This window comes from Trichoplusia ni, chromosome 12, assembly GCF_003590095.1.
Source record: "Trichoplusia ni isolate ovarian cell line Hi5 chromosome 12, tn1, whole genome shotgun sequence".
In the NCBI taxonomy this organism is placed as follows: domain Eukaryota; kingdom Metazoa; phylum Arthropoda; class Insecta; order Lepidoptera; family Noctuidae; genus Trichoplusia; species Trichoplusia ni.
In genome coordinates, this window is record NC_039489.1 from 13,735,108 (window position 1) to 13,758,376 (window position 23,269).

At 38.8% G+C, this 23,269-nt stretch overlaps 2 protein-coding genes across 5 annotated transcripts in view; one reads left to right on the plus strand and one right to left on the minus strand.

Annotated features, from left to right (window-relative positions):
- Positions 1–12,104, plus strand: LOC113499721 (transketolase-like protein 2). Its single transcript, XM_026880301.1, has 13 exons — positions 1–200; positions 2,685–2,802; positions 3,307–3,524; positions 4,160–4,310; positions 5,024–5,251; positions 5,822–6,009; positions 8,167–8,238; positions 8,604–8,727; positions 9,167–9,315; positions 9,572–9,689; positions 9,992–10,103; positions 10,370–10,489; positions 11,201–12,104. Exons 1-13 carry the CDS (start codon positions 103–105, stop codon positions 11,371–11,373), a joined length of 1,869 nt encoding a protein of 622 aa, XP_026736102.1. The 5' UTR covers positions 1–102; the 3' UTR covers positions 11,374–12,104.
- LOC113499719 overlaps positions 11,991–23,269 on the minus strand; it is a 26,657-nt gene continuing 15,378 nt past the window's right edge. For 2 of the 4 annotated variants that reach the window (XM_026880298.1, XM_026880300.1), the window contains exons 2-3: positions 15,442–15,517; positions 11,991–14,935 (exon numbers count right to left, since the gene is read on the minus strand). In XM_026880298.1, the coding sequence (XP_026736099.1) occupies positions 12,907–14,935; positions 15,442–15,517 (2,105 nt within the window). In that variant the 3' untranslated portion in view covers positions 11,991–12,906. Of the gene's footprint in view, positions 14,936–15,441; positions 15,521–23,269 lie in introns of all 4 variants that reach the window. The other 2 variants (XM_026880297.1, XM_026880299.1) reach the window with 1 other exon arrangement.

A 23,269-nucleotide genomic window follows, 5' to 3' on the forward strand; every position in this document is an offset into this window, starting at 1 on the left:
ACAAGTCAACTTGTCATTGAATCCGGCGGCGGGCTAGAGACCGGTCGTAAACATCGTTGTTAAGTTTTATTAATTAATAAATAACGGGGATTACCATTCAAAATGAAAGGCGACAAAAATGTGGACATTCAAGCACTGAAAGACATCGCCAATAAGCTAAGGATCGACAGTATCGTCGCCACAAATGCGTCCAAATCGGGGTGAGTTGATAACCAAGTATTCATGCTTTATTGAAGGTCTAATGAAGGTTATACCGCCGGTAACTTGCTTATTGAAATCTTACAGATAATACAATACCTACATAGATCTACCGGCTTCAATAAAAAACTACATGAATTCCCAATTTTTACTGTCAGTTTGAAATCGATCTATATTGTTATAGTTTTGTAACCTTGGTTTTTGTCTTATCGTACATCGCCGGCCGGTAACATATTCCTTTCGGTTCACAGGTCGTATACATAACAGTTGTATCGTAGTGTCCCTTTCACTTGCATTCTTAGTTATTTAAGCTTTATAGGTTATGGCCGCGCCATGTGACTCGCTGGTTGCCATATTTGCTAACACGCCATGGGTCCAAGGTCATTGGCCGCATCGAACTATTGGAAGCGATTGTATTCAAGATTATGTTACGCACATCAACAATGTTAATTAATGCTAATTAGATTGCATAATTTTCTAAAGGTTGACGTTAATGTATGTTTTTAATTCGAGTAATGTATTATCATGGAGTTCGTCATGCTATTTTCCTTTTTCTATCTACTCTTACTATGTCGTTGATTTCCAATTAGCCGCATTTCAGTCTTACTTGATTATACTGTCAAAAAGTTTAAAAAAAACTTTCAACTAAGTAAATGAATGAAAATATGAAATTTTGCTAGGATTTTAAGTGCTTAGCTTTTGAAAAAAATCCTGTTTATATACAGATAATAAACCAGTTTGGATCAAGTAGTGTTGACTCACAATATTCCTAGTCTTAATCTTGTTCTGGAGTCCTAGACCACTTAAGTTTCCTATTCCTTGCCAACCCACAAAAGCAAATATTCATTAAATAATTTATATTTTATTAATTCACACAGTTTTAATGTCATGAAGCAACAATACTACACTAGCCTATTTAGGTCCCCATGCTGAGCATGAGCCTCTTCCTACATAGGCAAGGTTTGAGCATTGCCCACCAAGTTAGTTCACTGCGAGTTAGCAATTTCATATTTCAATATTTATAATCCAGATTTCCTTCACCGTTCTTTCAGTAGTGTCTTAGAATAATTTAGATGTATTAGAATAATACATTCTATTTCAAAATGTCCCTAACAGTGCTAGGTCTCTAAGTAACAAGACTGTAACTAAGCAATGTTATGTGTGTTATTTATATCAGTTAAAGTTATATAATGTTACATAAATGGAGGGTTTCAAGTAATCTGTGGGTCAACTGATAATACTTGGTCAAGGTATCTGTAAAGTCAAGTTAAGGTTAATGACAGACAACAGATTTAATTAAAAAATATACTAGATATCTATGTTTCACAGTTCCGAATTCAATTTACATCCTGACCTAAATTTAAGCTGTAATTTTACTTTCTTGGTCCTAAATAGAAACCTCAAAAAAGTGGTGCAGCAGTATCAAAAGCCCTGTTATTTAGGTATTAGGTAAATACTGCTAGATAACATCAGATTGTGAAATATTAATAGTTTAAAGAGTTTTTCATATTTTAATAGTCAGGAAGTGTGTTTTTTTATCCATGAGTAAAAAAAATGTATCTACAGCTGCTATAGGCTCTATGCCTAATCTGAATCCCGTTATTTTGGTCAGATCTTTAATCAAATGGATTTGATATTGTACTGATAACAAACAATCACATACTTTACAAAAATAATGATGTCATTTATGAAAAACAATCTGTCATATATCATGATGACGGACAATAAATTATTGGAAAATATCATTCTTTTGCACAATCTTAATACTTGTCTCTAATGAATATGTAAATCAATAGTTAACAGTAGATGTTATCAAATTGATTGCATTGTGGGACCTGATTGCTTTGTAATATGCTGATTTTATCGATTATTTTAGATAAGAAAGTGTGAATTAAATGTAGTAACTTTGATAAAATATCTAGACAAGTAATAGCTTTATGAAGTAAGTTATGACCTTACAAAATGAAATATCTACAATTTACAAGTGCAGCACCTTGTATGTTCCTGAATTTTAAATTACTAATTATACATGACAGCAACACCTTATAACTATTGTCAACAAGAATTTAAGACTACTAATCCGAAACTTCCTAGCTTGTTATCTTAATATTTCGTAACAAAGGTTGTTGAACTCTGTTGCTATCCTGTTTCTACATCTAGTCGTGCTTCAAATCACATTTCCATGGTCAAGGCAATTTGCACAAAAAGTGCTGTATGTCTAGTATTTAGCATTAAATTATAAGTAAAATATTTATGGAACACTTGGCAAATGATATTGCACATTATGCCTAAACAAATTTTAATATTGGAACATTATGTTATTTTAGGGTGCTGTTTATGTAAGGACTGTACAGTTGCTACTATATAGTCATTAATTCAGGAACCTTGTAAATCCTAACCTGTTTAGAGACTTATTGTTGATCGCACAAGCTTGCCTTTAAGTTTTTATATTTCATAGTAGTGACAGTATGATGGTATATCAACAGACACCCGACATCATGCGCGTCCATGGCGGAGATCATGTCGGTGCTGTTCTTCCACACCATGCGCTACAAGATCTCGGCGCCGAAGGACCCCTCCGCCGACCGGTTCATTCTCTCCAAGGTGCGTATCCACTCATACACTGCTCTATACTACGTTTTTAAGTATAATGTAAAGAATACCCACTGGGTTTTATGGTCTTATTTGCCAATTACCACTATGCGCGCTTTCTTGCTAGTGTGATTTCCGCATAGGCCAAGAATTTATGTTTCCCACTGGGTGGCGACAGTCGTTTAACATTAAAAAAATATTATAATCATACTTCACAACTTACACACAACGCCATCTAGCCTCAAACTAAGCATAGCTTGTATTATGAGTGTCTACACAACTGATAAACATACTTATATATTTCTAAATACATACATAATATAGATAAATTACATCCAGACACAGAACAAATGATCGTGCTCATCACACAAACATTTGCCCTGGGTGGGTATCGAACCCACGACCTCCGATATAGCAGTCAGGGTCACTAACCACTAGACCAAAAGGCCAGTCAACTTATAGTTCTTATAGTTCCCTACATAACATGCTTTTCAAAACTTATATCTCGTGTGTCAGGGTCACGCAGCCCCCATCCTGTACGCAGCGTGGGCTGAGGCCGGACTCTTCCCTGTTGAGGAGCTGAAGAACCTCCGCAAGCTGGACTCCGACCTGGAGGGCCACCCCACCCCCCGCCTGAACTTCGTAGATGTGGGCACCGGCTCGCTCGGACAGGGGCTCGCCGTAGCCGCTGGTATGGCCTACGTCGGCAAATACTTCGACCAGGCGCCCTACAGGTAATAGACACGTTATATTTTATTAATATAAATTAAAAGGTGATTAGACAATTAAAAAACAACTGCTAAACAAACAGGAATATTTCAGCGTTGACTGTCTTATTTGTCATAATCAATTTGAATTTAGAGTCTAATACACATTTCAGAATGTCCGACATGAATTGCTTAGTCTCAAGTGAGTTGAAAAAAAGAAGTTATAAAAGGGGGTCACTTGAGGCAGTATTACATATTTTTTTTATTTATTGAACAAAAACATACTAGCAAACTTTTCCATCTTATAACATGACTCAAATTATTGTAAGTTGTTTGTCATGTTACTAGTAGCTTGTAGTAGTTTTGCCAAAAATGACTTCGCTCTGAAATTCTAAATGACTTGCTAAAGCTTAGAAATAAATTTGATTTACATGTCTCTTGAATAATATTGTGCAATTTGTTAGATCCAAATACTAGGTTAACATGATGTTTGATTGATAATTCTTGTAACATGGCCAGTTGATTTATATCGTATTCACCTGGTCACGACTACTGGCACAGCATATGCTTCCGATGGCTTGAACTCGTTCTGCACTGGTCATTTGTCTGTCTGTGTCTTCATAAAGCAGAAAGTTTCTCTAATCACGTATATTTCTTCGCAGAGTGTTCTGCCTGATCGGTGACGGCGAGGCGGCCGAGGGCAGCGTGTGGGAATCGCTACACTTCGCGAGCCACTACAAACTAGACAACCTCGTCGTCATCTTTGACGTGAACCGTCTCGGACAGTCCGAGCCTACATCGCTGCAACACAAGGTATGCAACTCATGAAGAAAGTCAATATGACTAACATGTTAAGGGTTGAAATTACTACAGACAATTTATATGTATATAACCAAAGGGCTACTGAATGATCTCATGAATGTTTCTGATGAATATATAAATTCGGTTGAAAATACTTCTACATAACGTGCATTATTCATAATAAAAGTTAATGAATTAATGCAATTACGTAATATGTAGACATTCCTTATTCTTTTGCATTTTCTTGTTAGTATGCCGAGAAAATATTTGCTTTACTTAGTCTTCGCTTCCAACCAAAACATTAATAATAACATTCAGTAAGCCTGGTTATCACTGTTATCATGTTATATAAGATAGATGGTGATAAGCACGATGATAAAGCGACGCCGTTCTCATGTGCCGCGCGTAGACAAGTTGTGCTGGAACACACGCCTCGATAAGATAGCGCCGAGCGTTGCTGTGCGAACGCGCTAAGCTCTGCTGGCGCACATTATATATAACACTGCTGTTTTTCATGTCTATAGTGAAAGTCTTAACTATGTATGTGAGAGATTTATGGAAGCTTATAAGATGGAAGGGTGAGTTGAAGAGTTTGTGAACTGTTCATAATATGATTTTATCTCATATTAGGTGTCTTATGTTGGAGTTCATTTGCAAGTTGATCTGTCATGCCTTTCTTAGGAATATAAATAATTTGATTTGAATTCTTTTTTTTTCCTACCTAGTTGGACGTATACGACGCCCGCATGAAAGCGTTCGGTCTCCACTCGCTGGTGGTGGACGGTCACGACGTGTCGGAGTTGGTGAAGGCGTTCGACGAGGCCGCGTCCGTGCAGGGCAAGCCCACCGCCATCGTGGCCAAGACCTTCAAGGGCAGGGGCTTCCCCGGCATCGAGGACCAGGACAACTGGCACGGAAAGGCGCTGGGCGCTGAGGGAGACAAGATCATCAAGGTATGATCAGTTTATACTAGTGTAGACTGCTACTTTGCCATGATGAAGTTGAAGCTACCAACCTTAGTTAATAAAATTATTAAGTTATAAATACTACTATTAAGTTTTCAGTCATTTCTTGTATATAAAAGTTCATATTACAGTATTTAAGCACTAGGACAATTCAAAAGTAATGCTTACTCGTATAGTATTATTTACTTGTTTAGTGCAACACTAAATGTGTTTGTCGTACTCACGTGACCGCTGTCGGTCGATGTGGGCAGTAGCATTCATACAACTTTATATTTCAATTATAAGAAAATCTGTGCTGAAAGCAACGTACAACCAGTTGTCCTGATGGACACCCGCCCCTTTGGGAGAGAGGACGGGTAGTGTCAGACTCTTACTGACTAAACCTAACCGCCGGGTGACGTCAGCCGCGTTTGGTACCGGCACAGCCCTCAGCAATGTTTGTTTGTGGATTCCGACGTGTAAAGAGCGACGGCTCCTCGCCTCATACTGGGGCCGCACCCGTCGCGGGGTCCTCGCCTGCCTGTCGTTCTACACAACGCCTGTGATGTGTCCCCGCAGCACCTGCAGTCGCAGATCAAGAGCAGCACGATCTCGCTGAAGCCGGCGGCGCCGCTGGCGGAGGCGCCGCGCGTGCACCTGGGCGACGTGACGCTGTCGGCGCCGCCCGCCTACTCGCGCGGGGACCAGGTGGCCACGCGCCTCGCCTACGGGACCGCGCTCAAGAAGATCGCTGACACCAACATGCGGTGAGCGATACACACCTGCCTTGCCTACATCATGATACTGACACATACTCACATTCCACTCTTTTCAATTCAGCACAAGTTTCAGTTACAATCATCTATCATAGATGTTAGAAGCCACTGATGATGATGATGACTCATTTCAAATATTTAATTAAAGAAATCTTCTAATTCAATTGATTTTATATAATTACCATTTTTTTTTTTCATTCTTATCAATTTCAATTATTAAACATAATTTAATAATATCAACAACGCTATTATTATCAATTTTAATTTAATATAGTAACAGTTTGAAACTATTATTATCAGATCTTCATTATATAAATCCAAACTAATATTATAAATGCGAAAGTAACTCTGTCTGTCTGTCTGTCTTTCTGTCTGTCTGTCTGTCTTTTCTTCACGCCTAAACTACTGAACCGATTTGTGTGAAATTTGGTACAGACATAGTTTGAAACTTGAGAAAGGACATAGGATAGTTTTTATTACAAAAAATAAAAATAAAAAATAAAATTTATTACGGACATACTATATAATAGTGCCATCTATTGGTCAAATGTTCCTATGCTCCGTAGATAGATGGCGTTAATCGCGCAATGGTGTCATTACACGTGTTCGGTTCATGTTATTGTTTTAATTCATCGGAAAATCCATCAGAAAAATGTAAATAAACAGTAAAAAGGTGTAAAAAAAATAATATTAATATAATAAAAGTTTTACTACAAAGAAAATGCTCTAACGGAGTATAGATAATTCTATTAGTACTACGCGCAATGGTGTCGATCGTTACACGAGTTCGGTTCATGTTGTTTTAATTCATCGGAAAAAAGTAAATAAATAGTAAAAAGGTATGAAAAAAATAATAAAATAACATATAAAAAATATAATACTACTTTTAGTACAAAGAAAATGCCCGAACGGAGTATAGATAAATAATCCGAGTTGTCACTATGGTCGATAGATGGCGTTGGGATCGAAATAGATCGCGCTATGGTTTCGTTACACGCATTTGGTTGGGTATCGGCCGAGCGCTTCGGTACCGTCGTGGTAAAATTGTATTGTCGGTTGTATGGTCGTTCATGTGGATTGGTCCTGTTTCGTAAATTCTAAATTGGTTCAAAAAGCTGAAGATTTTGTTGGTGTGTTTGTTTAAGCGCGATAATATCAGGAACTATGAGTCCGATTTGAACAATTCTTTCAGTGATAAATAGAAAATTTAATGAGGAAGGCTATTGGATATATAATATCACGCTATTATTGATAGGAGCATAGCTGTAATGAAATGTTACGTAAAAAAAATATTTTTAAACTTTTAAGCGTTACAAGTAGCATACATACATATTTGATTCCGAACAAAGTTGCTTTTTACATAATTAAATAACAGGGAATATCTTAGGAGGAACTTCGCATCAAAATAATTATTATTGTTGCGAAGAAACGATTCCAAATAATTGATTAAAGAAAATCTACTTTATAACTATGTTATATCATAACCACGCGGACAAAGTCGCGGGCAACATCTAGTATATCTATATAGTAAATAGCCTTTAAATTTCATGGTTAAGTAAGTTTGATAAATTGCATCTAGTGTAACCGTTAAATAGAACAAGGTTAAAACAACAATCGCGAGTAGCGCCGGTAAATCACAAACAAATTACTATTAGTAATAATAATAGGAGAAACTTAACCTGACCTACTGGGGTTTTAAGCTGTTATTATTTATACATTATGCTCAAACAAGAAAGCCTTGAGATTTTATGTTAACTCTTATCTACATCTATGTAATGTATCTGAACCTTCAAGACATTTGATACTATCCATTTGAAGCCATTTCAAAATTGAAGCCATTTATTCCTTTAATAGTCAGACAACAGAATATGTACTAAACTATGTTTTTATACAATGCAGTACTATATCTTTAGATATGTTGAACTGAGTATTTAAACTTAGCACTAGCCATTCACAAAGTGCGCATTTCGATGATGCGTCACTTTTTTAAGCGGTGCTAACAGCAACTGCGTGTCGTACTCACCCGACTGATGTCGGCCGAGGTGGCCAGTAGCACTCAAACATGACTTTCTCTTCTTAAAGATATTTGTGTAAGAAATGCCTTCATCCTGTACAATATGTTAGTATGAAATATTATGTTATTCACAGAGTTATCGCTTTGGATGGCGACACCAAGAACTCGACGTTCAGTGACAAGCTTCGCAATGCCTATCCTGAAAGGTAAGATATAATATAAATAAACCAAACTTAATTAATTAATTCTATTTTTTTCTGGATACTTAGATGGGTTTTAGATGGGCTTGGGCCATGGAAAGAAATGTTGTAAATTATTAGCTTCTTTTCCTCCTTAGATTTATTTGAGGCATGGGACTTATAGCAATCTGGTTCTAGAGAAGCTGTAGACTTATGCTTAATCTGCTGTACCTTCGAGAAGCCTATGTACATCTGTGGACTACTATAAGGTGACGATAGTACAATAGTAATCATTATTCTGCGTGTCACACCAATTATTAAAGGCGTGTCTACCAGCTGCTATGATTTCAGTGGGTAAGTTCCAGTAGGTAATAACAAGTATTCTGTTTCAGATACATCGAGTGCTTCATTGCCGAACAGAACCTGGTGGGTGTGGCCACGGGCGCCGCTTGTCGTGACCGCGCTATCGTGTTCGCCTCCACCTTCGCCGCCTTCTTCACCAGGACCTTCGACCAGGTACTTAATTACTTACATTCAATGAATATATAAAGTGATTAAATATTGTATGTAACATCTACTTGTCAAGCATGCATTTTAAAACTGACCATTAACGACGTAGGTCTGTGTTTGCTGTAACTTAAATACTTTGTTATTTTATATAGCTGTAACGTTTTATTTACGCACTAACTGAATTATAAAAATAATGTTTTTTGTAAGCATTTGTTTGGATGTAGTGCAACAGTAACTTGTTTGTCGTACTCACGCGGCCGCTGTCGGCCGATGTGGGCAGTAGCATTCATACAATATTGTAGAAATTTTATCCACGACTACCCTAAAAATTTAAATTGATCTGACTCGTTAACTCTTCTAATCTAATTTAATCCTAATTAGGCATTTCCACTTTCCTTTCTATGATGATGATAATTGTCCTAATGAAACGTGTATATGTGTATAGATCCGCATGGGCGCCATCAGCCAGTCCAACATCAACCTGGTGGGCTCTCACTGCGGCGTGAGTATCGGTGAGGACGGGCCCTCGCAGATGGGGCTCGAGGACCTCGCGCTGTTCCGCGCCGTGCCCTCCGCCACTGTCTTCTACCCCTCGTTAGTATTGGTGGATACCTTTTAACAATTGCAAATCGAGAGCCTTTCATTTTATCGTAGATAATAGTGTTGTCAAAAATCGACAAGCTATGGCGAATCGCTGTCCGCGCCCCTAAGCCTTGCATATAGCCTCTCCACATTAAAAAATGAGACTTACATTCTAATGCCTATGTTCAGATGAAGACTCGATATACTTGACATAAATGTATCATTATTGTTATTGTAAAATAATATAACGTACGTTATGTCCCGCCAGTGACGCTGTGTCGACAGAGCGCGCGGTGGAGCTGGCCGCCAACACGCGCGGCATCTGCTACATCCGCACGTCGCGGCCCAACACCAACATCCTCTACGCCAACGACGAGGTCTTCAAGGTCAGTCCACACACAGGCACCGACACTACACTATACACTGAATCAATACATGTCATGAATTATAATTTGATCGTATCTTACTTAACAGAAATTGCGATAATCTACTAAAATAAACTAGCTACTCAGGCTAAGTTGGTAATTACATTTTATTGGCTTCTGCAGAAACAAAAATTAAAACTAAGTGAACTGTACCTTGAGCTTTTACTTATTTACTTAGTTTGCTGAAATAATATAAAATGACTATCATCTTGACCCAAACCATCCTTCATCAACAATATAGTTATCAACTATGGTGTTCGCAGGTGGGCTCTGCCAAGATCGTGAGACAGTCTCCCAAGGACAAGGTGCTGCTGATAGGCGCCGGCGTCACGCTACACGAGGCGCTGCTGGCCGCCGACAAGCTCAAGGCTGAAGGTACACACACATACTATACAATTATATTTGTCTACTAATTAATATCTAATGACCTGAGTGTTATCATAAAAGGCTAACTCTAGTATCTATTCAGTAATTTTTAGTATTCTACTTAAAATTGATCTTTAAATACTGCATAATGTATCTACTTTGAGAAAACTCTCTTTTTGAACTACATTTAAACTGAATTTTAATTAAGTCTTAAGATATTGAACATGTCGTGTATTCCCAGTGTCGACAAAACAATAATAATGTTTGTCATTTAGGTATTGAGGCCCGCGTGATGGACCCATTCACGATCAAGCCTCTGGACGAGGCGGCCGTGCAGCAGCACGCGAAGGCCGTCGGCGGCAGGGTCGTCGTCGTCGAGGACCACTACCAGGCCGGTCAGTATATAACTTATATTCTGATATTTGTATTCAAAAACAATCGGTTTATTTGTGTTTGGGAATTTCAGTGTTATCTTTACATAGAATTTGGTGATGTAAATAATAATATGACGTTATAGTAATTTTTTGAACTATAATGAAAACTTCATCGTGCCTCAGGGTAGAAGTACGTTTTTATTTTGCGTCAAAGTATAAGCAGATTTGGATTTTTTCTATTTCATCAATTTTTAGCAGAAATAAAAGAAATACTTGTACATGATGTTTGCCACATAAATACTTACCTTATAAAATCGGTGATTGTGGTCACTTAAAATTAAGTAAAAAATCGTAATTTGTTTTAAATATCATATGCGGCGCGATTTAGTCTTTGGTCACTGTTAGATTAAAGAGAGATATAAAATAGCCATTTATTAGTGAAAACAAAACAATTTTAGTGCATATAGTTTCTTGTAAGTGTCTGTGGGCCCATTGTGCTCCGTGTCCCCTTTATGCTCGTCTCTCCATTATTTAGTTGTAACTTTTATGACGGGGTTTTTAGATTAGATTAGAATATTCTTTATTGTACACCATGGGATTGCAGTAGTGATTCTTAATACATATATTGTTAGGGTATAATGGTGGTCTTATTGCTAAAAGCGATATGATCTGTTAATCATCATCATCCATAGGCTGTGCATATGCCTTGAATGTGTGTCCTCCCTCCCGCAGGCGGCCTGGGCGAGGCGGTGCTGTCCGCCCTGGCCCTGCAGCGCGCCTCGCTGGTGCGGCACGTGTGCGTGCGCGCGCTGCCGCGCTCGGGGCCGCCGCAGGCGCTGCTCGACACGTTCGGCATCTCCGCCGCGCACGTGACGCGCGCCGCGCACGCGCTGCTCGAGGCCTAGCCGCCGCACCACAGCGGTGCCCACACAGAACGACGGCCCTACATCATCTAAATTAACATTCCTATAACAGCCAAACATTCCGGCCAAATTCTATGGTCTACATGGTCCAATATTCATACAGCTCCCGTCATTGTTTAACTAGTTCCTAAGCACAGCTCTGTCTTACGTCAAAAGAAACACGTAACAACGGAATTACAATTTATTTTAGAGATCTTTTCTATACTTTTTATATGATACAAGTTTAAAATGTTGTATTGTCTACTAGTGCCTTTTGTAAAGTGCTCTCGCACAAAGAGAGACGGGTGATGCGTTTTAGATGGAGTTTTTGAAGGTTTAGAGATGTAAGGATATTATATAGTTATTTTTTTATGAGCACGTTGAAAGTTATCAAATATTACTTTGTTGATTGTCACCAAATCGGTCAAACTGAATCAAATAAATCAAATTGTGTTTATTTTACTGTAAGTAAAATTGTTAAGTTTGTGCTCCAACAAGCACAGTTGATTTGGAGAAATGTCGCACAAACAGCCTACTTGTGCCGCTGTCCTCTCCGCGCAGCTGCAGTTGTGACTTTACACATATGCGGGGCTTCCTGGTTGTTGAAATCATACACGATATAGATTTTGTTAAATGTTTTAATTGGTGTATTACATTCCTGTTTCCATTTCCTTTTATATTTTTGTCATGGAATCAAGTGTTTTTCTTTGCAATAAAGTTTATTGTATACATAATTTGTATTTTTTTTATAAAATTACAAAAACATTTTAAATAAAATTATATTAAACTTGTTTACAGCAGCAGTTAATAACAACGATGTATAAAACTTAACATTAATGACTAGAATGCCTCTTGATCGCATATATTTACAGATTGCCGATTTGTCCTTAAAAATTATAACTACGTTAGAGGTGTCACGTGACTAGTTATGTTAGTAATCGTATAATTATAGATTTAAATAACAACATTTATCGCAACACAACCTGTCACAACGGCGATTTCTAAAATCTGACTGAAATGTTGTATAATTAATTCACTTTGAGGGCTTTATTACAAAAGCATAGCTTCATTAAACAGCACAGTTTTTACACTCACACTAGCACAATATAACAATACCATACATCGTGACATTTAAAGCCAGAAAAACCTTTCCATAAAGAATTAGAATTTCGTTGAATAAACATTTCCAAAAAAGTTAACAACAATAATTTAGGTGGAAGCAAGAGTACAGTTAATACAATAACCTTTTAATATGGACGGAGTGGCGATTGAGAACAAAACAACACAAATTAATAGTTTTTAAAATCTCACTAAACACAATTATTAAATGCATTATAGACCGCGGCGCGGCCATGTTTGTTAATTATCTCCAACACTTCGTATCACTCCATTACACTATTTACAATCCCAGGATTCCACGTGATCTTTGTGACTGAACGTCAGCCTTATTACGTGTTGAACACCATCCGCGGCTGTCGACACGGGCCGGAGGGCAACTTACGAATTATATCTTTGGCCAAATGTGTTCCGTAGCGGTCAGCCCCACTCCCCCGCCGCCGCGGTGTCGGTGCTCGCGGGTGAGGGTTGCTTCTCACTCGCTTCCGCGTTCTGGTTCTCCTCCAGCTCCCCAGGAAGGTAATCTTTCCAGCTCCTGAACAGATACCTAGTAAACTTCCGGAGCTGCCTAAACTTGCAGTAAGTGGCGCCCTCTGCGGACTGTAGCTGCTGCGTTTGAATTAGAAACCCCTTTTCTTTAAAAGTTTGTTCTAGCTTCTCCCGCTGGAGACTTTTCCGAGATTTCCTTTTCTTTTTACTCAAATCCTCTTTGCTTTGCGCCGGGCTTTGGCTTTCTAGTTTTGGCTGAGCCGCTGACGATTCTCCTGCTGCTTCTATGTTTCTACCTTGATTTGAGTCCCTCTGCAAGTATTCGTATCCTTTATTACCTTTATTTCCCGTACCGCTGTAGTACCTAAAGTTGCCTCCTGAATCAACTGAAAGCATCTTCTTCTCTTGTAGTGACGGTTTGGAACCACCCGTGAACTTAAATTTACAAATGCTGACTTCAGTAGTGGGTGTAGTGGAGTTAGTCTTGGTAGGCATCGGCGGGATAAATATGGCCGAGCGTTTCCTTTTGACCGGACCCTGCACGGGGTTGGGAGACGCGCGCTTCATTTTAGTTTGATCCGGGCTCCGCTTCGCTTCTTCTACTTGTTTAATTACTTTAGGGTCTAATAGTTCTGAAATTTGCTTAAGCACTAATTTATTTTTATTATCGTCTACAGTGGAAGAGTTTTCTGACACTTCACTGACACTATTTGGTGTTGAGGGTCCCCGGTTCTCTCCGTCCGGCGAGAAGGGCAGCTGCCCCGCGGCGGCCAGCCTCTGGTAGTAGAGCAGCTGCGTCTGCAGGGCGAGCGGGTGCATGTAGATGCCGGCGTTGGGCCAGTACACGTAGCCGGGCAGCTTGTCGGCAGCAGGGGTAGCGGGCTCCGACAGCGCGGGGGAGGGCGGCCGCGCGCGGGCCGGCTCGGGCGAGCTGCTGGCGGTGGCCGGGGACAGGTTCGTGTTCCGCTGGATCACTGAGATGGCGTTGGGAGGCTGCTCGGCTTTGGCCGCTTCCTGCTCTGAGGTATCAGTTTCTACTTCAGTCTTTACTTCGGGTAAGGAAGAATAAATGTTTCCAAATTTCTTCTGTATCTGTATCTTCAAGTCGTGGAGGTCTCTGATGCAGAGGTTAAGAGGTTCATCGTCGCTGTGCAGGGGCCCAGCGATGGTGACCGGCGCCTCGGGCATCGGTTCGTCCGGACTCGAAAACTTTGGAGGGGTTAGAGATTCCAGTCGTTTTTTATTCTCTTGCGACAATTTCCGTTCTAATAAGCTTGATATAATTTTATTTTGCAAATCTGTTTTAGGACTACTCATCGGAGGGTGGTCGCCACCCCGGAAATTTGAGCCCATGTTGAGCTGATTCAATCTGTCCTGTGAGGGCGGCGGCTGCCCGGGCACCACCGTACCGTAGTTCTCGTATATGAGGTGGCAGATGTCGGCCTTTTTCGGCTTGCGTCCTCTTCTGGGCTTTGAGTTATTTAGGGTCATTTCCCCCATATAAGGCAAGTCATCATACGTAACAATCTTGCTGGGAGCTATAGCGGGGTTCTTCTTCTTCTTTTCTTCCTTATTGGCAGGCTTAGCTGCCATATTGAGCATGGAGGAGACTTGAGGAACAGTCAACGTTCCCGTCTCATTCTGAATGCCCGCGAGTCTTTGCGCCCAGATTTTGAAAGTTTCGTTTGTGAAGTTATTGATGTCAAAATTTGGTTCTTGTTTGGGTTTCTCCGGGGGCTTCTGTTTTTGCTGCGCTTGCTTAGCGGCGTTGGCCTTCTGCAGGCTCTGCTCGTAGTGGTCGAGGTATTCCTGCGGCAGCGCCTGGTGGTGGAACTTGAGCTTCCATCTGTTCTTCTGCCGGTTTCGAGCGTGCTTTGGTTTTGGCGATTCTTGTTTTTCAAGGCGCTCCTTACTCGCAGACAATAACTGCTGACGCAGCAACTCTTTGTTTTCTGATATCCTGGAAATATACGGGATCTTCAAACATTTTATTTCAACATAATGTGTGATTAAAGTAGGTCTCATATTGCTATACCTAAATTCAGTAGTTCGTTCCAATTTATAACAGACCGATTCAGACTAGAGCAGGAATGCAAGGATGTTCATAATTCAAACATTTATGAATTTTGGCAAGAGTTCGGACAACAGCAATACTCATGTTGCAACAATTATTGCAGAAATTAGACATGATATCTTATTGGGACTAGTGGCGTACTGGCGAATGTTCTGTTATTAGGTAATAGTAACTACTGTTTTGAATTATTGATGAAACATTGTTGGAAAGAGCAGGAGCCGGCAGTGCCTTTATATCTTTTGAATTGAATTGAAACAATCATTCATAGCAGTTGCCGATATTTTTTTAAATGACGAAAATAAGATCGGAAATGATTCGTAAAGCTCAGACGCTACCGGCCGCTGCTCTGTCAGTGGGGGTTGACCTCTAGGGCTAGTAGTGTGTTGTGTTACCTTTGCACCGCGAGCGGCGCGGGAGGCTGCGCGGGCGGCGCGGGACACACGTCGCCGCACGCCACGCGCCGCATCACTTCTGGAACAATACACACTCGCGTTACTATACATACACCAGCAAACAAACCTGCAATATGTTCTCCTAAGTGGAAGATTGTATGAATGCTACTGCCCACGTCGGCCGACAGCGGCCGCGTGAGTACGACAAACACGTTACTGTTGCACTGACTGATAATAACGCACGGTATCAATACGTTATTTGTTAAGCAGGCGGTGCTAAACTAACTTGATTATGGTTTGCAGTTACTTTCACTAGAAATCGAGAGTATAAGGTTTGTTGAGAATGATATTAAAATATGTAATTGGATATTACTAACTCAAAAACTAAAGAAAAAGAAATGAGGAAAGTCGACTGATTGCGAATAGGTCAACGTTCAGGCATTGTTATTTATATATAATATAGACCTAATGAAATTATCAAATAGTATAAACAAGTGTGTTTTGATTGTAAATCGAACGTCAGGTGAAACGCGCGTCAGCGGTGTCGTAAATCATGTGTGTTTACTAGAGGCGGACTGACTGCACGGTGCGGCGCGTCATCCACATCACGATACACGATACCAAACAGTGACGTCATATGATAAATAGTTTATTGAACTCCCTACCGAACTGCATACTTATTGATAACTAACTTCCAACTTACGTTGATCGATTTTAATCAAAATAGTTATTAGGCTAAAACTTAATTAAATTATGATAAGGACAACAATCATTACTCCCTATCGTCGGTCTCGAAAAGCTTCACCGATGATGATCTTTTTATATAAAATTAGTGGGAAACTTGCCTTATTCGTACCCCCTAAGAGAATATGCTACTTATTTGGAAATATAAATAAGAAATGAACATTCAATTGGTGTTTCAAGAATCTTTATTTATTAAGTAATCAACAAAAATAACAAATGGAACTCAAACTTAGATAACTTCTTAGAAAAAATTAAATAAAAAAAAAGTGGAAAAGGTACGATTTAGGCTTAAATCTTCCTAAAACGTACTTGTATATTCCTTAATCGTACCCGTATATCTCTATAACAAACTTAAGATCCTATGATTAATATCAGTCTCATAATCACAGTAATTGACATACATAAGTAATAGTAACTATATTGCTTAACTAATCTGATTAGTTTGTCGAGATCTGTGGTATAATTTCTAATATAAATTTAACATTTTAAGTATGCATAGCATATCTTATTGTTGTTTCTAATTCTTTGCAATCATCACAAATAAAATTACGTGCATTTTTGTCAACTCCGGCACAAAGTTCGTGAATCCAGGTTTCACACTCTGTGCACTGTATCATGTCTTCTTTTTTATTCTCTTTACAGAAGAAACAATACCAGCTTTGTTCTTCGTTCTCCTTTTCTTTTTTTGCTTTCTTCGTAACCTTTCTTTCTTCGGATTTCTTCCTCTTGACGACTTCTTGTCCTCTTAAATTTTTACATACAGCCTTCTTTTTTGACTCGTTAGGTTTTTTATTTTTTGAATCTATTAACTTATTTTCTAATTCTTTTTTATAAGGACTTTCTGTAAGTACTTGAGATGTTGTTTTATTTTTTACTACCCTTTTTGGCTTATGTAGACTAATCAATGGAGAAAGGCTTTGTATGGTTGCTCGAATTGCGTTTGATTTCGGACTCTCGCTGTTGTTGGGTTGCATGTCTACGATAATATTTTCTTCAAGTTCGTGATTTTGCAGAGTATTAGTTAAACTTCTAATAGATGACGCTGACGGAGAACCTAACTTTGAAATCTCCTCTCTATCTGAGGTAAATGCTGCAGGGGTCTTCGTTGGTGTAATATCAGATGGCAATGCCGCTGGCTGATTCTGTACTTCAATTACAGATTCCGCTGCCACAGTCGAATGGGAGCTAACTGATGGCCCTACATCTAGTAGCTCTTCATAATTATCTTCCAGTATAACATATTCGTCATCTCTGATCTTCAATCGATTGCAAGGCCATAACCCACAAGATTCAAATCCGTGTATGGCTGTCTCCATACAGACAGCTCGAGGATAAGAAATCCCTAAATTTTTTAAAATGTTTGCCTGCTTAATTACGGAGTCTGGGTGATTTCTCATCCATGATGAACAAGCAGCATTGAAATTTTGCTTCAGTGGCTTAAAAAATGACCGGTCTAATGGTTGAAGTTTATGTGTGGTGTGCGGTGGCAAGGACAGCATTACAATACCATAGTCTCGTGCAAGGTTAATGGCATCCAAGTTTTTAGTATGCGTGGAATGCCCATCTAAAATGAGAAGAACCTGTTTTTCTTTGGATATCTGCAGCTTTACAGACTTTATGAAATGCTTTAACCAATCGACGAATAACTCAGAAGTTATCCAGCCACTCTCAGAACAAGTGTATACTGTATTTGGTGGTCCTCCTCTTTTAAGATCGTCCGTCATTCTTTTACGTTTGAATATTAGCATAGGTGGAATGAATTCTCCGGCAGCGTTCATACAGCAGATACATGTTGTGTTCAAGCCCCGATCACCACTAGTAACGGCACCAACTTGATGTTTACCCTTAAGAGCTAGAACTTTTTGAGGCTTATGCACTGTACTCAAGCCAGTCTCGTCCACGTTGTAAATTTGCTGGGCCGTAAATTTTCCTTCATCAAGAAGAGCTTCGTATTTATCAAAAAACTCCATAACGGTTTTTTTGTTAAAGCCTTTGCAGCGAGCCATGCATGTCGGTTCTGGAGTCCTTAAAGATATTTGAGGATGGGTTTTTAAAAATTTATAGTACCATTTCCTCCCAGCTAGTTTAGTTTCCGGATTAAATTTGTGAGGCAAACCATATTTTTCCGCTAATTGGTATGCTAAGTGGCGTAAATCACGTATGGTAACGCCAAAAAATCTGGATTCTAATTCCAATATATGGTTAACTAGTTCGTCTTCCATTGCTTTTGTTAAATATTTCGGACGTCCAATTCCTTCGTGCATATTCAATCCTTTTAAATGACGCCGAAATGTCGGTTTTGGAATATTAAATACACGACAAGTTTCATTAAATTTTAAACTTCCATCTTTATAAGCACTGAGGGCTTTTTCCATATCGTCACTTGACCAAGTTTTGTATCGTCGCTTAGCCATGTCGATCTTAAACAAAAAAAAGAAACAATTATTCCTAATTTGTACCGGTACGAAATAGAACAAAGTGATGAGTACGAATTAGGCACAAGTTAACTAAGGATTTCAAATTTGGCGCGTAACAAAATGGCTGTCAGGCTTAAACATAAATGTACAGTAATTTAAAACGCAATTATGTATAGAATCAAAAAAGATGCTTCGAAGTTACATAACCCAGCGTGAAGAAAATTGAAAACCTTATGAATGAACCAAAAATATTACTTGAAAACAGCAGAATTACTTACTTTTTGAATAATTTTAAAAGGAGCGGCAGCATGGAGTCGTTGCTCGGATCACGGAACAATGCCAACTAGTAGTTTCATTTTCTAGCACTTGCGTCGCCACTGCAGTTTCACGAAACGAGAACTCGATGGGGTACGTTTTAGGAAAAAGTACGATTTAGGAAAGTTTACCCTACTAATCAACAGGACACCTATAATGAAATGAAAAGAGTCATGGCTAGCGTGCTACATTATTACGCTGCGATTAAGTCATGTTATTACTTACGAAAGTAAACCAGTTCATTCTAACGATGGTTAACAAACATCTGTCAGATAAAACATTATCGCATTAAAGCAATTTCGCCAGCACCGTGTGTACAGTGGGGCAATGGAATTAGGGCATCTAAACCATCGGGAGCGTTATCAGAGCCGAAAATACAGTGTTTGTGTGTCAGTGGGATCTGCGGGCGGCGTGAAACCCGAGGCGCGTCGAGTGCCGCCCGAAATACTCGCGCCGCGAATGGCCTGCGCGCGCGCAGCTATAACACCGCGGCCGTTTCGCAACTCCTTACTGACGCCGCACCGGTAATGCTTACAAACCATTTGAAATTATTACGAACACCGCTCCTGAATATCCATTTAATACTTTCAAAGAAATAATACGATACCTAATTTTTTTTTTATATCTATTGCAGTTGTTACTTCTGCCTACTATTGAAGATCGAAGGAATTTGTTTATGAAATAAAAATATGAAGTCAGTTATAAAAACATTACTATAGGTATATAATATAAACAACTTATGTACTAAAATACCTATAAATACATACTAATGTACGTAGCTGTAGGTACCTAACCATTTGAAATATTAATAAGAGCAGCTTCCGCGGCATGAATCACAATGCGTAATGGGATGTGCTCACCAAACCGACACATGATGACATTAGCACGCCCGATATACGTATTAAGGAAACTTTATAAAGGATTCAGACTACATCGGATTCACACAAATAATAACAAATTTAACAAGAATCGAACAAATTGGGGAAGTATGCTAATGGGCTGTTATGTGTGAACATTTCAAATGACTACTTTTAACCTATTATAGTCGTGGGCGAGGAACTAGTGAGATAATAGTGTTTCTCGGAAAACGGTAAACAGTGTTAATTAATCAGCTGAGCATATTCGGCTACGACGCGACCACAACACAAACACATCACTTGTAGCAGATTTAGAAACAGTTCTACGAATTAGCAAATTGATGCATTCGTTCCAATCCTCTGTTTCTGTGTAATATGAAACCAATACGATACGGTTCAACCAAAAAGTGCAATACTGTTTCAATTCGAACTGTATTAGAACATTATTGGCCGTTAAGCGGAGCCTAATCGAATCAAACTATTCGTTGGATAGATTTCATCGGAGAAAAGAGAGTGGAAGAGACTTTCTCTAACAATACTAGACATAGTCTTGCAAACAATTTTATAATTAATAAGATTTATGATATGAGACGACGTGATTGATTGTTGAGACATAAACGGATAACCGAGTTGTAGTGCTCAGCACCATTGTAATCGATTCCCGTGTTCGATTCCTACTTAGGACAAGCTCACGAATTGGGCGTGAGACTTAAATGTCTAGGAACTGTCACAACGATTCAGTTCAATCGCGAGTCATTTTTTTAAGAATTAGGAAACCATAATTAAAATTTGATTTATACCCAAATTAATTGAGAATGAATTAACCTTACATTCATATGGTGTGGTCCCACAGTCCCACTGATATGACCGCGTCTGCATCTGCGTCGACGGCGGTTCTCACAATCATTTATAGTTGGTGACAGCTCGCGGTCGTGACGTCATACGTGTTTACTCAACACTTTCGCTATTCAGACGGCAGCGATAGCCAACACTACGACACACGCTGAATGTACTAATGATCGCATGAGAGATTGCCAGCGAAATATTTAAAGATCGTATACAGCCAATTAAATTATCATTATTAATTAAGATGAAGATGATGACAACTTAGGCTTCGCTGTAGAGTCAATAAGCGCGCCAATCTATCAGCCGAACAGTAGAGAATCTATGTATTAACCTGTCAATTATATGTATCAACATGTAAAATGTAGTTGTAACTGTAATGACTATAGTTATCTGTCAAACAGATCGGTATGAGCACCTTACGACAGTGAATCACGATCTCACGGTGGCACACCGCCAGGCACATCATAAGGAAGGAATCGTGTAAATGAACTGTTGTAACATAAATACTTGTATAGTCTTGAAATATCGAATATTTACAAGGAACAAGATCAAAACAATGTTAAATGAGTCACAGCAGAACAAAACGGAGTCGATAAAGTCGCCGAAAACAGAGGAACCCTTAACGTTTAAGGTATCGATCGCTATATTTAGCTAGATTATTAAGATTATGACAATATATTATTGTTATGTGACGGTTTCAAGTCAACGAACACAAAACGTATTCGTCTTAAGACTAATGTGTTTGTGTTTGGTCGCGAGCCGTCATAGTCCTACATGTTAATGTAGACGTCTAACGTGAATAATTGTTTCTTCTTTAGGTTTACCTCTCGTGAAACGTCTTACATATTGCTGCTTAATTTGTACACGTAATTGTTTTGGATAAAGATCTCAAGACACATAGTATTCAAGTAAGTGCCTAACTGACCGGTTGATGAGTTACACCTTTATGTCAAAGTAGAAAAAAAAATGCTACTTAGCGGATAATATTTGGAGTTTTAATACAAATATCATAGTAGAACAAAAAGCTCTTGGTCGGACTTCGATAGAGTAGTTAGAATTTATTTTTGTTATTTGAATTGAAATGAACAATCTGCCAGAACGCATTCTTTGACTGTTTTTCGGTCTCATTATTTAATGCCGGTATACAGATTTATAACAGTCTATGGCAAATAGGTACACGGTGTTTTATTTAAAGATAATGTTCGTTTGCTACCCAAATCATACACAAATAATTTATAGAGCGGTATTTTGTATAAAACCATAGTTTCAGTAACGTGAGGTCAAGAATGTCATCATTAGTTTGTCCTAAACAGGCCGGTAACAAGGCGGGGCTTATAGATCATAGGCACAAATACAGCTGCGGCTTGGGCAGACTCCACAGACGAGTGACAACAACACTTAGTCATTCTGTTTTCAGAAGGATATTTCCTCATACTTTGAAAGGCGTCTTTAGCTAGCCGCGTACTTAACCACTTAGACTTATGTCATTCAGTATTTCCGCATAATATGGCAATAACCAATACTTCATGACTCCATTGATGGTCTAAAGGTGCGGTACCAAAATCCCATCCGGCAATCACAAATTTTTGATGGGTTATTTAAGTAAGCACATTCTTATTCGCTGACGTCAGATAGGGGTCTCCCCCTATTTCTCAAATCAGACAGTTTTTTTTTTGTGTGAATCGATTATTCTGAGAGACTAATTATCCAATTTACGTTATTATTCTAGAGACTAGACTAGACTTCAGTCTATATCCATTCAGTGATTAGAGTTCACTTTTCACTTTTATTTTTCTGTTGAGAAAAAAATTAAAGTTTATATTTCTACTCATGCCAAACATTAAAACTAGTTTATATTGCCATTAAAGTTACCAGGCACTTAATAGGTTCTTTGATATTGGACATAGGATGCTCTGGGCAAGTCGACCTATTTATTTTCCAAAGTGACTCTACCTTCAATTATGTTCATTAATTAATTTTGGTACTACTGTACTCCCATGTCCGCTACAAGTCTATATTTTTATCACTGCTCACTGTTACTTACTCGATAGCAGATTATAATAAATTTAATTTGGCAGACACGTCTCATTTGCTTTGTAAACAACACATGTCACATGGATATCTACACCTGAATGTGCTTCCATTACAGACACTGTTTACTAACATTATAATTAATGACTATTTTATTTAGATCGACGTAAATAAAAAAAAACGTGCACTACGTACCCAAAAGCATGGTATCTAGTCACGTCCGCGTCGTATCCGTAGCGAGACAACTTATGGACCAACTTCTTCTTCGTATAATATAATATTAGGTACCTGTTAAAGCGTATTGCTATGACTATTGTCGAAACCACAATGCGACTCCCATCGGGAATAAAACCCAAAGTTATTTTAAATAAGGAAATCAAGGATCTACAAACAAACTATGAACTTCATTGAAAAGGTGACAGGAAAACAAACAGAATCTGGAACGGTAAACCCCAGGATTAATTTGAATTACGTACTTCCCAAATCGATTCGCTTTTCGATTGCGCAGACTCTATTTTTGTTAAACACTTTCCTATTCAAAAACCCACCACCTCTGAAGATAAGCAGCTGCATGTTTACGAGTAACTTATATTCCCAGTTTCTCAATCCCAGTCCTGA